Below are 17,147 nucleotides of genomic sequence, written 5' to 3'. Positions count from 1 at the left end.
AAATGGCACAATCAGATATACTTTGTGTGTCTTCCCATGGTTACTAATTCAGAGCCTGGCAAATATCAATAAATGTATGTTGATTTTTTATTTGATTCAACAAAAGAATGCAGTGGCTATCAGTGGCTCAAGAGAAGCCTGTCATTTCTGGTGCAGAGACCTCTGCCTGATGTTGCATAAAGCCAGGACATGCCAAGGAAATTACTGTTTTCTCTTTGATGTAGCCATTCTGCTTCCTTCCTGGGATGTGTTCCCTGTACCTTGCCTTCCAGCAGCAGCAGGTTAGCAGACGCTCCAACTAGCTCTTGAGCTTGGGCAGATTTGGAGCTGGGGCACTCACTTAAGAGGGTTCTGCCTGCCACCTGCTTCCTCCCAGCTGGGGTGAGAGAGAGGGAAACTAGCCCCTCCTCTTCAGGGGTAGGATCTACATATCCTTCAGTTGGTGCTGGAAGCCAGATGTCAGAACCCTGTGCTGGAACAAGGCCACTGTCAGGCACTCAAATGAATTGAAAGACTTCAACATTCTGTACCAACCTTGACTGAATGCATATATAGGAAGTGACAGGCAGCTGGTGAAGGTGCAAAGAGCATAGGACAAGAGTTGTAGTTATGGGTTTACCACTAATTTTATTCTTTTGTGGTCATGTACCACTTTTCTGCCCACAGTTTCCTAAAAATGAGAAGGTTGAATGAGATGGTCTCAAAAGACATCCCTGGCTTTCGTATTCTTAAATTGTGGAACTGGAAGGAATCTGATCTGTCAGTATATTTCAGATAGTCTATTTTCTACTCATTAACACCTTCTCTGTTGGTTACAGCATCATGTCTATTCTAATCCCATTATGAGACTGACAGCTCTAGCCTATTTACTCTTGTACATTCTCAGGCAGTCACACCTGTTTACATACAAACTTAGCACATTTTTGATGATATTTTGTAACTGAAATTTTTCTCAAGATAATTGTAGATCCACATTCAGTTGTTAGAAAAAATACTTTGCTTAGTGTTGTTTCCTCCAATGATTATATTTTGCAAAACCTTAGTATGATGTCACAATTAGTATGTTGATAAAACTCACCTTTTTATTCAGATTTCTCCAGTTTTATTTGTAATAATATGTGTCCAAGTTCTACACAATTTTATCACTTCACCATAATCAAGAAACTTAGTTCCAAAGTCCCAGGATCCCTTTTATAACCACACCTACCTTTTCCTACCTAATTTCAGCCCCCACTCGATTTTTTTTCAAAATGGTTTAGAAATGAACTTGAACTTACAGAAATGTGTCAGTGCACCCTGTATCCAGAGCACCCATAAAAGTTTGCCTATTTGCTTTATCACCTTTTGCTCTCAAGATGTCTTTTCTCCTATAATGATGTAAGCTAAGTTGCTTGCATCATGATCCTTCACCCCTTAATGATACTTCGGTGTGTATTTCCTAAGAATAGAGACATTTTTGTATATAAATGCAGTATAAGATATCAATGTTAGTAAATTTAACATTGATCCAATACTTCAATCTACCATATGGATTTCTATTTTATCAATTGGAATGTCCCTTATAACACTTCCTTCTGCCCCATTCAGGATCTAGTGCAGGTAACACATTTAGTTGTTAGACTCTGGCACTTTTAAAATCTGAAACACTTCTCAAGATTTCTTTTGTCTTTCATGACACTGAAGAATACGGCCCCCACCCGCTTTTAGTAGATGTTCCTCATTTTAGGTTTTTCTGAGGTTTCATCATCATTGGATTCAGGCTATACATTCTCCTGAGTATACTGCAGAAGTGATGTTCCCAACGACATGATACCCATCTGCTATCATTGGTAACGTTAACCTTGAATTGCCTAGTCAAGATGTTGTCCACCTGCGCTTTTGCATAGTTACTATTTTCCCTTTGCTACTAATAAGCAAGTCGACAGGTTCCAGGCAAAAATCTAGTTCTTAATAACATTCTCCTTAGAGTTGGTATCTATTAAGCTCCCCACAATCAATTTTTTCTATTTACTTGATCTCAGATCTTTTTCCAGTATGGGAAATTAAATTTTGTAGGGTTTAGTTTCCTTGCGTTTTAGGTTCTAGTTTGAGTCATCTCAAGTCCTCCCAATGTCCTGTATATTCTCTGAGCAGAGATGAGGCTGGAGACTTAGTCTAGGCAGCCTCAACTGGAAATGATCTAATGTGGGCTGTTCCCATTAAACCGTACACAAGTGATTTGCATAAGCATGTGGCCTGGGAGCGCTCACTTCCTGGATGGTTTCCTGAGCTCCCCTCCTCTGCCCAACCCCACCTTTACCCTTACTCTTTGGTAGCATCTTGTTCAGATTGCCGGTCCGCATTCCCCCTCTCCTGGGTCAGTACTCCCAGGGTGTAAGCCTGACAGGGGACGGCCGACCCTACAGAAACCCAGCGTCCGGATTTCCACTGCATTCATTACATACACCCCGAGCGCGGGACAGGTCGCCGGAGTCCCATTCTTTGCTTTGACTCTTAGATCGACACCGAGAAGTGCCAGAAGTAAATAAATGCTCAGGAGAGATGCGATAAGCTTTTCTCGACCCAGATATTTCCAGGACACTTTTACGTGCCCAGCGGCGCCGGTAAAAAGCACCTGGGTGGCAGAGGGCTGCCTGGAGAGGCGGAAGGGGAGCGGCTGCGCGCGGCTCAGACGCGCCGGGGGCATCCTGGAGGGCCGCCCGCAGGTGGCGGCGCGGGGCGGGCGGGGCCGGGGGAAGGGAGGGCTCGGCGCGTCGGGCGGTGACGGCAGCGCGGAGGGGAGGTGCGAGCCGCCGGCCGCGGGGAGCCATGGCGAGAGGCCGCGCCGCGGCGCCCGCTTCAGTGCCCGAGTCCGCAGCAGCGCCCCCGGCCGCCGACCCCGGACCCACCCGGCCGCCGCCCCGGCGCACCCCGAGCCCGTGACACTCGCGCGCCGGGAGCGAGGCGCCCCGGGAGAGGGCCCTCGCGCGGGAGGGTGGCGCGGTGGACTCAAGTGCATCCCTAACGCGCCGGGGAGTCTCCAGCACCCCGTCGACCCCCAAGTCCCGGATCCCCAGCCCAGGAGCGCCAGGTCGGCGAGCGATCGACCGGAGGAGGCGGCGCCGAAGCCGAGCTCCGCCGCCGGTGTCCTGGTGCCGCCCGGCCGGCTGCAGCGGGGGAGACCGGAGCCGCCGGGCGGCCGGGCCGGACCGAACACCACGCGGAGGCAGCGGCCGGGAGAGCCCCGCGCTGGGATAGCCCGCTTCAGAGGCCCCGGGACCTTGTCTGCTTCGGGGCCGCGTTCCGGGCGCTTCTTGTGGGTAAGCCCGAGGTCTGGAGACCGGTGCTTCAGGCGCATCTAGCGCGGGGTGGGGAAGGACGCGGGTGTTCCGAAAGTGGTGGCGGGAGAGGCTGGGCCCGGGCCCCTGCGGGTACCTTTGCATCGGCCGCACCTGTCGGAGGCCCTTGGGGGCCCAAAAAGGTATCCCTAGGGTATCCTGTCGTCCACGACGCGTGGCCTGGATTCCGGACGCTGGCACTCCGAGGTGACAGTGAGGCGACCTTCAAGGAGCCCAGGGCTGAGCCAGGCCGGAGCGCGGCAGCACCCCGATTGCACTCAGAAGCGTAACTTAATGCAAATTACATCTGAACATGTCAGGGGCCAGACATATGACCTTATAGGGTCCCCCTAGATATCCTGAGAACTAACAAGTTCACTTTGTCACTTTTTTGACCCGAGTTTTAAAATTCTAACCTCCAAGGTCAGCCTTTTGCAGGTGAAAACAGATTTAGTGAAATGAATTGTTTATTTTTAGTTTTTGGTAAAGTTGTGTTTAGGGAAGCTTTCAAAGTTAGGCAACCAGGAACTGGATGACCTATCCCTTAAACCTTCCTGTTTGAGAACACTGTCGCTGCACTTGCTCAGACACAAATTAGCATCCACTTGGAGAGCCTGCAAAAGATGAGTGTTTAGGCCTCTGATTTTTATTTTTTTCTGATGTGTTTCACCAGAACTTTGTTTCAGTGGAATGTGTAAACCTTATCAATACTGCCTGCAGAGTGTAGCCAGGACTGATACCCTTTTCTGCAGGGTCTTTTGGTGATCTGGGGGTGAGTCTGAGCAGACACTATAGGGAAACAAGGTAGTTCCAGTATTCTTTCTGATTTCCAACTACCAGAGCAGCAAGAGGGAGGTGGTCAGACTGCATGCACTGGCTGATCAGCCCTGCTGTGGGTCTGCAGGGGAGAGGATTTCCCAAGACAGGGAGCTTAACTAGGAGGTTTTCCGAGAGGTAGACCTAGGGTGACAGATGGCTGTTTCCCTCTTAGGTCATGCTTTAGTGCTCTTTGATCTCTGACTCCAGCTTTATCACAGAGGAGCCCAGACAAGTGTAGAGCCCCTGGGGAGCTGAGTTGGCTCTGGGTGATGCTGAGTTGGGTTAGAAAGCCCAAGTCTGGGTGCAGGGGGTTTGGCAAGAGCTGGGTTTCAGCTTGGCCCCAGCACCAGAGTTGTTTCCTGTTTGATGCTCCAGGGACCTGTGGGATTCAGTTTCCCATGGAGAGCTCAGCTCTCCATGGAGGGTGTCTCCATCCTGGCTCTTGCTTTTGCTCCTCACTCCGGTGAGTTAAGGACATTGGCCTTGGAGTGGGATTCAAATTCTAGCTCCTTGCTCTTGCTGCCCTTACTGGGTATGTGATATTGGGCCCTAACTTAATATCTCTAGCTTGGCTCTTTACCCTTCTGGATTGCCCCTTCCATGTTTCTCCCCCAGCCCCCAACAAACTAAATTGAAGTGTTGTAAGGATTAAGGAGACAGTGTTTTAAATCAAAGTATCCATAAAAATTTGACAGAATGACCTGGGAGGGTTTTTGAGTCTCATTCTGACTGGACTATGTGACTTAATAATCTTCTCTGAGTACCAGTAGGTATAATGAAGCAGGTGTTAGAGTAATTATTACCTTTTTTCCTTTTTAGTTAGTTTTTTTGTGTGTGTGTGTGTGTCAAATCAGAAAATGTAAAAGGGCTTTGAAAATAATAGAGCATCATTCACATTGAAAGGAGATCTAAACTTTCAGTTTCCAAATAACTGCCCCGCATGGTTTACCATCTAACGCGGCCTTTGTTCCTGTTGTTGCATTTGGAGGCCCTGCCCCTGGCTTTGCACGCAGTAGGCCTCTGTGATTATTTGATCATTCTTGGATTAGCCATCTGGGCTCCCCATCTTGACTTCATGCTCCCAAGGTGAAGCATGAACCTTGGGCTCCTCTGCTTCATCCACTGTGGGTGACATGATTGTTCTGTTGCCTCATATAGCTCATGAGAGAGCTGGGGAGAGTGAGCAGGCAGGTGGCCACTTTTCTTCTCCTGTAGGGCTCACATGAGGAAGGCATTGGGTGGCGTACAGTTTACTTAAACTCACTGCAGGTTGCACATACTCACTCATGCCTTTTGTGCACACTGCATTTTAACACTAGATGGTTGGGAGGTTTGATAAACTTGAGGTTAATGTCATAATGATCAATCTCTTCAAAATGATGATTCTGTGATCCTTGTGTTAGAAAATGGACTCTGGGTATTCATTTATATCCAGTATGCACTATGACTTTTGTGAGGGAAGACAAAATCATGCTTCTTTTTGAAGATGGAGATGGTAGGGGGAACTGTCTTCATATGAAGAGACATGTGGGTTCTTAGACTTTATAGTCTTAGATTAGTGTCTGTCACACATAGATATACTGTCAACGGGCTCCTTCTCCTTTTCTCCTTCTTTCTGAACAATGATCCCTATTCTGACCTGCCTTCTTATTAGGTGTATCCAAATGGAGGCCACTTTCAGTATTGAAAAGTTCAAAATCTTAGTGAACAGACCGTACATAATAGCATGTATATACATCTGGATGTCTCTGAGGTTATGATGTGCAGCTTCTTAAAGAAAGGCTTTTGTTTTATAAAGGGCTGCGTGGCATTATTCATTGGGAAGCCCTGCTCATTATGTGATTGTTAGTGTGCCTGAGTGGAAGAAAGTGAAAGGGAGGGGGACTCTTAAATCCTTGTTTAGGCTCTGGTTCAGCATTCTAGGAAGGACTGCTCCCCACCCTCAACCTGTTTGGTGATCAGTTTTTCTAAGAAGCAATGGACATCCACTTGATAAAGACTGACAAATGGCAGTGACTTCTCAGGTGGCTACTAACATCCTTGGGAGAGTTCCTGGTCTCAAGGTGTGAGGCTGTGAAATGGATTATGTTGATGCTTCTTGAATTTGTCCCTATTACCTTCAGGGCAAAGGAAACCTGAAAAGGGAATTTCCAGAGCTTATCCTGGGGTTTCTAACACTTTTCAGTGTTAACTGAATAGTTCCTTTGATAAGAATAGAATGAAGGCTTCTTATTTATTTATTTATTAAGACTGGGTCTTATTATGTTGCTCAGGGGCTCCTCCTGCCTCAGCCTCCTGAGTGCTGGGACTAAGGTATATACCATCACACCCTGCTTGGATATATCTTGTTTTAATATGAAAATATTTTACTGTCAGAGTCAAAAAGCACTTGAAGATGCACCTTGTCTTCTTGAGGTCCTGGGAGAGCCCCTCAGCTTGAGTATGTGCACCCTAGTTTGGGAATCCTGGAGCTCAATTTCTAGGGTCTCTTCTAGTTCCAGAATTTATTAGGACATTCAAAAGCAGAAGGCAATCTACTCAGAGGAATTGGATTTTGTACAAATATCTGAAAAGGATGCTCCAACATTGAGGGGAAATAGATCTAGTAGTAAATTTAAAAACCGCCAGAATATAAATTACCTGGATTTCAGTGTTAAGTAAGATTATGCTAGGAGTATTCAGGGGACTTTAGAATCTTTCTTTAGAAAAAAATTATTTGAAAATAACCATGAAAACTTGGATTAAATGGTTTGACATTTGCAGAATAGCATCTCTTTAGCTTACCTTTCAAAGCACTTCATTCTTATTGCATTCCTTAATGACTAGACTTCTTTACTAGATAGTTGCTTATGTTGATTAAAAAATGCCACTGTCTCCTGACTTATGTTCACACAGATTAGCTGTTAGGAAATCCTACACTGAGTCACAATGCCACAGGCTTATTTATGTCTCTTAAAATGGATATTAGCTAGGGATATGGGATTTTATTTTTTCTTTCTTTCTTCTTTCTCTGGGTTTTGAGAGAAAAAGCACGAATACATGTGGAGAACTGTAGATTTTTAGAAGTTCTCCACTGGTTCTTTTGGTGGTTTGGTAAAAATCAATCAGTCCTTGCCAGTGGTTCTTTAATGTCAATAACACACACTATGAGTCTGAATTTTTCAATGGTAACTTAAGTTTTGCAAAAAAACTAGAATAGATATGATCTTGTGTAGACTTTCCTCCTTTTATTGTGGGTCATTATCAAATAATTTCTCATTTTGAATGTGACCAAAGATAAAATGTCTCCCTAGAATGTAGGAGACATCACCTGTCTTATGGAGTCATGAATTTGGACCTTGAGGAGCAAGTGAGCAACAAATGTAGAAACCATCCTTGAATTTGAGGACCACTGGGGAACTTTTGGGGAGTGGGGAGGACAATTTCCTTTGATCTCCAAGAGCATGGACTGAGGATCAGTGTGATGAATGACCACAAGACAGCTAATCTGTTTATGCCAAAACTTCATTGTGGAATCAAGTGTCTGTGTTCTGGCGAACAGCAGTGGAAGACGACAGTATTTATGCGGGGGGCGGGGGGGTACCTTGACCTTTGCATGAACCAAAAGTCTGCATGACTTTTGGTTCCCTTTGTCCTGGGTCAAGCTGATTGCAGCTACTCAAACCAGGGATAGTGGGCCAGCTGCAACAGCACGACCTGGAAACTTCTTAGGCCTGCAGAATCTCAGGCCCCCACACCTGCTAAATCTGAATCTACATTTTAAATGTGTCCTCAGGTGGGATGCTTCTTTGTGTGTACAGAGATGCATTCTTTTCAAAGCCACTTTGCAGATGTTGGGAAGAGCGAGTGGCAGCACACACATGCCCCCTTTCCTGCTTGAGAGAGCTGGTTCTGGGTGTTTCATTCAGCCTCCTGTCCTGCAATGAAAGGAAAGGGATTAGGGTTTCTTAGAAAAGATTGCTGAACCCACTCTCTCCCCATCCCCTCTCCTTTAATTCTGTGCAGTGAACTGTAAAATGGGAGGATCTAAGAGGGAAGGGACACGGGCTGTACACCCTCCCCTCCTTCAACACACACCCAAAACTTTGGGTGATATTTTTAAGTTAGTGAGCAGGGATATACATTTTCTAGTAGTAGATGCACCCACCTACCCACTCTTTGTTGAGCAGATCTGAAGTGCTGGGTCATTCACCCTAATTTTGAGAGATCACAAGCGCAGAATGACAGAACGGGAACTAGGTAGAGAATAAATAGATCTGAGCCCAGCACATGCCTCCCATCCTGCCTTCCCAGCAGGTACAGAGCTCTCAGCCCCCTCTGTATTCCCCACACTGTGCAGATGGAAGAAGTAACCAGTTTTTGTTAAATTCTTCTTTTCTTGCCCCAGGGGTGCCCAAGTCCCTCAGTCTGAGAGATAACAGAATATCCCTAATGCAGTGTCTATTATTCCATTTTTTTAAAAAAAACCTGATAAAACATATTCATATCAGTATTGACCATTTTAACCACTTTTAAATATACAGTTTGGGTAGCCTTAGGTCCATCTACATTATGTGCAGTTATGACCACCCTCCATCTCTAGAACCTTCAGTTTTCCCCAACCAAAACTCTGTATGCATTAAACACTAACTCTCCCCATTTCTCCAGCCCAGCCCCTGGCAACCACCATCCTGTTTTCAGTCTCTGTGAACTTGACTGTGTTGGGTATCTCATGTAAGTGGAATTGTATAGTATGGCCTTCTGCATCTGACTTATTTCACCTAACAATGTCCCTAAGGCTCTTTCATGTTGTAACATGTGTCTGAATTTCCTTATTTATTTATTTGGTTGTAGATGGACATAATATCTTTATTTTTTGTTGTTGTCGTTTGTTTTTTATGTGGTGCTGGGGACCAAACCCAGGGCCTCATGCGTGCGAGGCAAGCGCTCTACCACTGAGCTACAACCCCAGCTCCCGAATTTTTTTTTTTAATATTTATTTTTTAGATGTAATAGGACACATTACCTTCATTTTATTTCTTTGTTTTTATGTGGTGCTGAGGATCGAACCCAGGGCCTCGCACATGCTAGGCAAGCGCTCTACCACAACCCCAGCCCCTGAATTTTCTTTTTAAGACTGAATAATATTCCATTGTGATTATATACCATATTTTGTTTATCATTTCATCCCCTGAGGGACAGACACTTGGGTTTCTTGCATCTTTTGGCCACTGTAAATAATGCTGCTATGCATGTTGGTTTACAGAGATCTATTTGAACCACTTTCTTTCACTTCTGGCCATTTACCCAGAATGTGAATTGCTGGATAATATGATAATTCTGTTTAATATTTGGAGGAATTTCTATGCTGTTTTCACCAATGGTTGTTATCATTTCACATTCCCACCAGCAGTGCACAGAGATTTCAGTTTCTTCACATCCTTACTGACACTTATACTGTGTGTGTGTATGTGTAATAATATCCATCCTAATGGGTGTGAGGTGGTTATTTCTTTTGAAATATAACCACTTTTCTCCCTTCATCCTGGTATTTTCCCAGCACCAGTCATAGTCTGCCTTGCTTTGAGCTGGGGGAAATTCCTGAAAAGCAATGGGATATTAGGAGTCCTTGCTTTGACTCACGCTCCTCCTGATTACTGTTAAACTCTTGGGGCAGTACATTTAATTTATGTTAATAAGTGCAGAGGGATGTGAATAAATATGATTCCTAGAAGCTGCAAGTGTTTGAGGTCTTTCCCTCCATTCTTTGCCCTCATGTTTTATATTGTAAATTGGAGTCAGTTGATGGATTAAAGAGGAAAGAAAGGTAACTCAGTAAACCAGTATATTGATTTTTTTTTTTCGTTTTTTGGTGCTGGAGATTGAACCCAGGGCTGTGTGCAGGGTAGGCATGAGCTTTACCACTGAGTTACATCTCCAGCCACATTTCATGATTCTGAATATAGAATTCTTACAATAACTTTGATTAGCCTGTTGGACTTTGAATTTGAGTTGGTGATTTGGTATCTCCGAGATTTGGAAATACAGTGAGAATATCAAGGGCCATTTTTTTTTTTTTTTAATCAAGTGAAAGGTCTAAAGATGTGGGCCTTATCTGCACTGCAGAAATTCAATCCTGAGAAGAAAATGGGAGGTTTACTTAAACTAAAGGGACAGGAAGATTCTTGTCATGTTACAAAGTTAGAAATTGTGCCAAGGGATGTAAAACACCAAGTAAACAAACAAAAAGCCAAACCTGTGATTGAGGACACACTATAGTGATTTGGAGGGAGGGTGGGAAGAGGAAAAGGAACAATTTGCTGTATGTATGACTCACCAGTTTGGTCTGTGAGTGACATAGCTGGAGTCAGACTTTCTGAGACAGCTGGTTTACTAGCTTTCAGGATAGAGGAGAAAAAATAAAAAAGTGTCCACCAGGCAGAGGGTATATCATTCCAACTTTTGCATTCAGAATATATTTTAAATAAAATGCTGAGTATTATGGGTATGGTTCTGGGCTGTAGCTGTGTTTTCATTCATTAGTTAAAAGATAAAAAACTTCAGATTTAACAGTCTGGATGAAGTGCACCACACCATCCATATATATGAAGCGTGTTTCTTTTTTTCCCCTTGAAGATTGCTGCTTAGATGTGTTAACCCAGCAAACCCCTGCCCCAAACAAACAAACAATAACAACAACAAACAAATCCTGTTTCTATTTGCCATTCTGGGTATTGAACCCAAGGCCTTACGCATGCTAGACAAGCACTGTACCCTGAGTTACATCCCAACCCCCAAACTCCTCTTTCTGTAGTCCTGAATCATTGCCTCGTATGTTTACCTCATATAGTTATTAAGAAGATTACATGAATTAATACACGTGACCAGCTCCAGCAAGCATTTTGTGTTAGCTATTATTATTGTTGTTAGTGGGCTCCTTCTGATCCATTCATCCACACATAATTTGGGAGCATCACTGTGCGCCAGGCCCTGGGGGAGTGTGCTGGCCTTTACCTTTGTAGCACTAACCAGAAAAGCCCCTGTGGCCTAAGGCATTGTGTGACGGATGGTTTTTGCTCACTGGATGACTAATTTCCCTGCCTTGGATCTCAGAAGAAAGGGTTAACTTTGCAGTGGTCCCAAGGCATTAGAAAATTCCCTTTGTACTTGGTATTTGGACACAAATCTCAAGACATTCCAAAGATCTCTTGTGGGAAAAAAATGTAGTTTGTTATTATATATTTGAGAAAACAGCTCTCTGTTTGAGAAAAACAAGCAGAATGTTTTTATTATTACAACAGTGGGTAAAAGGCGTGAAAAAGCAAATCATTGGGCAATAGATGTGTTTATTCTGTACTTGGAAGATAGGAAAGTAGTTTACATAAAAAGAAAACAGATTACTTTAGTACAAGAGGAATGTTTTAACCACTATTGAATGTTACCTGGTCTCCTGATGTTAGAAATGATAGAAAGGAATAAAAACAATTATAAATATTTCTGAGACTTTGGTTATCTTATGATCAATTCTTCATGGTATACTGAATTCTGTGTTTGTTAGGAGGCAGCATGGCAGAGATCATCAGCAAATTCGAGAATTTCCCTCATAAACTCAGAAGCTGCATCCACATTTGGTCACTGGGGTAGAAAAGGGATAAAGTTTGCAGAGTTCCCAAGGGAAGGCCCATGGCAGATCTGGGTGGCATTAGGAGAGGTGTCTGGCTTCACCTTGGGAACATGTCCCAGGCCAGTGTATGGTGGGTGCTTGGCCTCCTTTACCTCCTCTGTGACTGAGCCCTGCCACAGAAACTCTGGCTATACTCAAGGTGACAGGGTGGTGACTTCAATTGGGAGAGTTAGTGATAGTGTGGATGGAAGGAAGTGGGTGTGTTTGAGTGGCACTGAGGAGAAAAGCTGAGGCTCAATTGCTAAGGGGGGGGGCGGTAGAATGAGGGAGGGGCAGAGCCAAGGGTGAGACTGAGGTTTCTGAGTCAGATTGCAGTAAGTAACTCAGTTGTACTGGTGCAAGGACCCAGAGGGCACTGTTTAAAATGTGCCATGAGGTGCTCCTGATTTCCAAATGGAGATGTTCAGGGTAGTGGGACATTTGAGACTGACACTGGGAACAGAGATCCAAGTTTGAGGTGAGGGATTGGGGACCATACTGTGGACACTGTAATGATGTCACAGTAGAAAAACTTAGAGGAGGGAGCAAAGTCTGGGACTAGATCAGAAATGCTGGGGGTGGAGGTGGGGGTTGGGTGGGGGCAGGGGTGGGACAGTTCTCTTGGCAACAGGTTGCTGGAGGCCTAGTGAGATAAAGGCTAACATGTCCTTTGAGTTTGTTTATATGTAGTAGGTGTGCAAATATTTGTGGTTGTATCACTTGGTTTTCCATTGTTCAGAAGGGATGTTGGCTTAGCCATTTTATAGCAACCTGTTGAATACAGGAGTTCTTGTGGTGTTGGTAACATTTTGCAAGTTTCCTTGCCAACACATCTATGCTGTCTCTCACAGATATTTATATTTTATGATTCTTGAAATTAGCCCTGAATAGAGAGTTTACTGTACCTTTTTGTGATTTTTTTTTAATATCTTACTTAAGGTTTTATAGTTTGCATTCTTGGAACTATAGAATCATGGTAAAATTAGAGAAATTGTAATTTGCTTGTTTGAGCAAGGAGACTTCTGCAGTTCCCATGAGAATGGATAAAATAAGAAATTTGACAACACCAAGTGCTGGGAAGGGTGTGGACCAACTATAAGCATCACACACTACGTACAAAGAATAGCCACTTGGAAATCTGTTAATATTTATTACAGTTGAACATACGTATGCCTTATGACCCAAAGATTTACTGACTTCTCCTGGTCAAGTAGTCAACAGAAACAAGCAATTATATACCTAGTTCATAGCAACTTTACTCATAGTAGTCCCCAACTGGAAACACTCAAATGCCATCAATGGGTGACTTTATAAACAAATTGTGATGTAATCATATACTGTGGTATTCCTCAGCAGTGAAAAGGAGAGAAGCACTAATACATGCAACAAATGGATGAATGTTGCAGACAGAATGTTAAGCAAAAGACACCATAAACAGAAGTACTCACATATGACTTTGGAAACAGGCAAAACTTTTCTATCGTGATGGAGGCCGGAAGTGTGGTTACATAAAAAGTACATCCACAGTATAAGATGTACATGTTAAGTAAAAATTAATGGAGTTCATTCAGTGTATAAGAAAATGGAAGGGTCTAATTGATTTGTCAACTATCAGATAGTAATGCAAAAGGATGTAAAATATTTCTTCCATGGAATTTCACTATTCTCTGACTTGTGTTTTCCATACCACTTACCCCTTAAAGGCATTTAGAACACACATACCCTGGTAGATGGTCTTGGAGGCAGCTGTTGTTCAGTCTTTGGGGTAGTTAATGAAGCCTGGGTATTGTCTGTCTGTCTTCGGTCTGCCCAAGGATGTATTGTTTTTATTGGGGGCCAGGGCTTGGGCTAGGGTGAAGCTATTGAAGGCACTTACCTAGGGTACAAAATTTAAGAGAGGGTGTCATAAACTCAGTAATTAAATATTTTTTTTTTTTTTGTGTGTGTGTGTGTGTGTGGTGTTGGGGATCAAATTGAGGGCCTTGCTGATGGTAAACATGCTCAACCACTGAGCTACACCCCCAGTCTCAGATAAGTAATATTTTAATACAATACTTAAAAAACCCCCAAGTGCTAACAAAATCCATGATAAACAAAATATAAAAGTTAAAAGACAGGATCAATATTTATGTATTTTCCTTTTGCCTCAGGTGCCCAACAGGGTTCGGCAGGGGCTGAAGATGGAGCTGGGGGAATCTCTTGAGACTTGACCTGGATGTGAGACCTAAAAAGAGGAAAAAGACAGGTTGGAAGGACAGAGACTGAAGTTGTGATTGATTATGTTGAGGCCTTTCAGGGTTTTATGAATGCAAACAGCTGTGTGGTGTCTTGCAGAGGGATCTTCTCAGTGTACTAAACATTCAAGAGAATGACCTATGAAGTATTTATGGTAGCTCTTAAATAGTTGAATCATTGTCTTTGAATTTTCACAAGTTTTGTAGTTTTCGTAGCAAGAGTGATTCACAGCTGATGTTATAAATCAAAATATGGAACTGTTAAAGGCTTACATAACTCATTTAGGTAACTTATTATTATGGTATTAACAAGGAGTAAAACACAGTCTTTCAGTATGTAACAGTGTTTAGCAGTAGGGAAGGTTAATGATTGCTCACTTCTAACTCTCGTGTGATTTTTTATTGCATAATTACCTGCAGGCAGGAATGGAATTTAGTAATTTGTTAAACTTAGTACTGCATGCCTACAAACCCATCCATGCTATTGCATGTCACCAAGTATGGGTTTTGAAGTGTAGCCACCTTTGTCTTTTTCTGGTGAATAAGCCTCATGTTTCATGTCCACTTGGCCCTTTGTGGCAGTCAGGATGCGTTGCTGGACCAAGAGTGAGAGATCCCAGGTTTCTCAGCTCCTCTTCCAATTGCTATGGAGACAGCCAGCATCAGTGCCAATTGGAGTCTCCCTTTTGGCACTTCCAGTTCGGCTTCCCCTTAGAGGCTGAAATTCTTCCCCGTTCTGTGCTTAGGTGTAGTTTCTTAAAATGATAGCGGGGCTTTAAAAGTGTACTGTGATAGGAATTTGTTTCAAGACTTGCACAAGTGAGGGTTAAAACTTCCCAGCCGTGTGAACCACTTCTTGGTTGACCTCCCGCCTCCTTCCCTATTCTCCTGTGCTGCCTTTCCTCCTAGCAACACTTCTCATATAGGAAAGGCTCCCGGGTCTCAGACTTGCCTCCCCAGACCTGGAGTCCCCTGTGCTTCTGGAGGGGGCCATACCCTGGCAGCAGGGCGCACTGGGGACACACTGGCCTCTCCTTGTATTGTGGAAAGGGTTTTCATTAGGATCTCTATTTCTTGAATAGATGAAGGGTTTTTCAGATCTTCTTTTTCTAGTTGTTAGTTTTGGTAAGTAGTCTATCTCAAGGACTTTGTCCATGTCATCGGTGTTGAATTAATTGGTATAACTACTATTCTTGTATTTCCTGTAAGATCTGTAGTGATGTCCCCACCTTTGATTTCTGATATTTGCCTTTCTTGTTAAGGAGATGCCTATTCAGAGGAACTGCTGAATCTGAGTAACTCAGTCCCGGAAAGCGGGTGGGAGTGGTTTCTGGAAGGAAAGAATGGAGGCCCTGGGGGAAATAAAGCCAGGCTGGGGAGGGCGGGCGGAAGGCGGGGCTTTCCCCGGGTCCCTCCTTTCTCTGGAGGAGCTGCCAAGGAAGGAGCAGTCACGTGGGCGGTGAGCTCATGCGGCAGAGGACACCAGCTGTGCTATTATTAGGGCTCTTAAAGTCAGCAGCAGATGTTATTAGGCGGAATTCCAGGCTTGTTCACTTCCCACAGATGGCATAATACAGTACATGGAACAAGAGGGGCTCTAACACCAGCTTCTCCATGCTATAGATCACTATTCTTTCCCCAGGAACTTTCTCTTCCTCTCTCCGTGCTTTCTCCCTTGTGTCTCTCCTAGCCTCTGTGTTTGTTAAACTCCCTGCTGTTTTTTTCACTTTCTCCCTCACTCTCTGTGTTTTCTCTTTCTTCCTATCCTGGGCTCTGACTGGTTTTCTCTCCTCTCTTCCTTTTCTTTCTTTTTCCCCTCAGCCCCTCTTTCTCTGCCCTCCCCACTTCTTCCTCTATTTTACTGTGTTCTCACTGTTATCTGTGGATCCACCTTCTACTTCCTCCTTTTCTCCTTTAAGGGCATTTTCATTTAACCCCATGTGGAACTAGAGCAGAACATAGTGGGACAGGAAGAAAGTTCTCCCATCTTAGATTAAAAGGGAATCTTGGCCTTTTCATAAAAAGTGTTAGGAGTGTAGGTAAATCTGAGGGTGGTGTGATCTTTTTTGACAAGGACCTGTTTGAATTGTACAAGCAGTGGCAGCTGTCCTGAAGGACCACTTTAACCTGAACCCAGGAGAGCCAGCCTGGGTCACACATGATTTTCACACACCCATTTGTGTGTTGTTGTTGACCTATCACCTCTCCTGCTGCGGTTGCCCTGGTTCTTATTGATCAGCTTTATCAGAAAGCTTCCATATGGCCTCACCCTCTCTCCTCCCTTTTAGAGTAACCACATGTCTCAGAATCACAAGGTAGAATCAATGTCAAACTGATATAAATTATTGCTCTGGAGGACTATATTTCTACAGCAAATGGACTGTTAGGTGAGATTACCTGAGTGTATACTCTAAAGCTCAGAATGCTGGCAGCTTTATTATGGAAAGTTTCCTACTTTTTATTTTGAAATGCAGATGTTTTGATGTTAATTTTCTAACTATGACAAAATTACCTGATCATATTTATATTTCAAAAATAATGAAATAATATATGCATACATTAGGGGTATTTCTTATTCTAAGTTGCAACTTTCAGAAGCACCTTTTAAGAAAACTTTCTATAATCTGGGCATTTTTTCTTTAAAATAAAGTTAAATATTTATTTTGGAAAAATACTTTTGGATTTAAAACATTGCTCAGTTTTTAAAAAAGATTGGGAAAACAACAACAACAAGCCAAAAATTTAACACTGTAAGGTAAGAGTGAGAAGAGAGATCCTGAACTGGGCAACTGAATTCAAGAGTTCCTCTCTCCTACTTCAAGAACAGCCCTTTACTTCTTGGCTTTGTCTGGAGAAGGGGGATCATAAAGGAGGAGGCCTTTCCTTGCATCAGCAGCCACTCCTGCTTGTATAGACTAGTGGATGTGGGCGCCAGAGCTCCCAGCTTCCCCGGGCAGCACGGTTACCTGCAGTATCCAGGTGTATTTGCTGAGTGGTTTCTGCTTATTCCAAAAAACATGTGATCCTGACCTCATAGATCATGAGCTGATAAGAACCATCTTTGGTTGGAGTCAGGGGTTTCCTGGCAAAATGGGTTGATGATGATTGCTTAGTATATGTGGAGTGGCTTTCCTG

The 17,147-nt window shown here is 43.7% G+C and overlaps 1 protein-coding gene across 2 annotated transcripts in view; it reads left to right on the top strand.

Moving 5' to 3' along the window:
• The first annotated feature begins 2,513 nt into the window (after positions 1–2,513).
• Positions 2,514–17,147, top strand: part of LOC308643987 (uncharacterized protein) — a 62,283-nt gene continuing 47,649 nt past the window's right edge. The window contains exons 1-2 of one of the 2 annotated variants that reach the window (XM_081284575.1): positions 2,514–3,299; positions 13,929–14,023. In XM_081284575.1, coding sequence (XP_081140701.1) covers positions 2,529–3,299; positions 13,929–13,988 — 831 coding nt within the window. In that variant the 5' untranslated portion in view covers positions 2,514–2,528 and the 3' untranslated portion in view covers positions 13,989–14,023. The remainder of the gene's footprint in view (positions 3,300–13,928; positions 14,024–17,147) is intronic. The other variant, XM_081284576.1, reaches the window with a different exon arrangement.

This window comes from Spermophilus citellus (genome assembly GCF_964194105.1).
Source record: "Spermophilus citellus genome assembly, chromosome: 3".
NCBI classification, from domain to species: domain Eukaryota; kingdom Metazoa; phylum Chordata; class Mammalia; order Rodentia; family Sciuridae; genus Spermophilus; species Spermophilus citellus.
The sequence above is the reverse complement of the archived record's forward strand: the minus strand, read 5'-3'. Positions and strand labels throughout refer to the sequence as shown.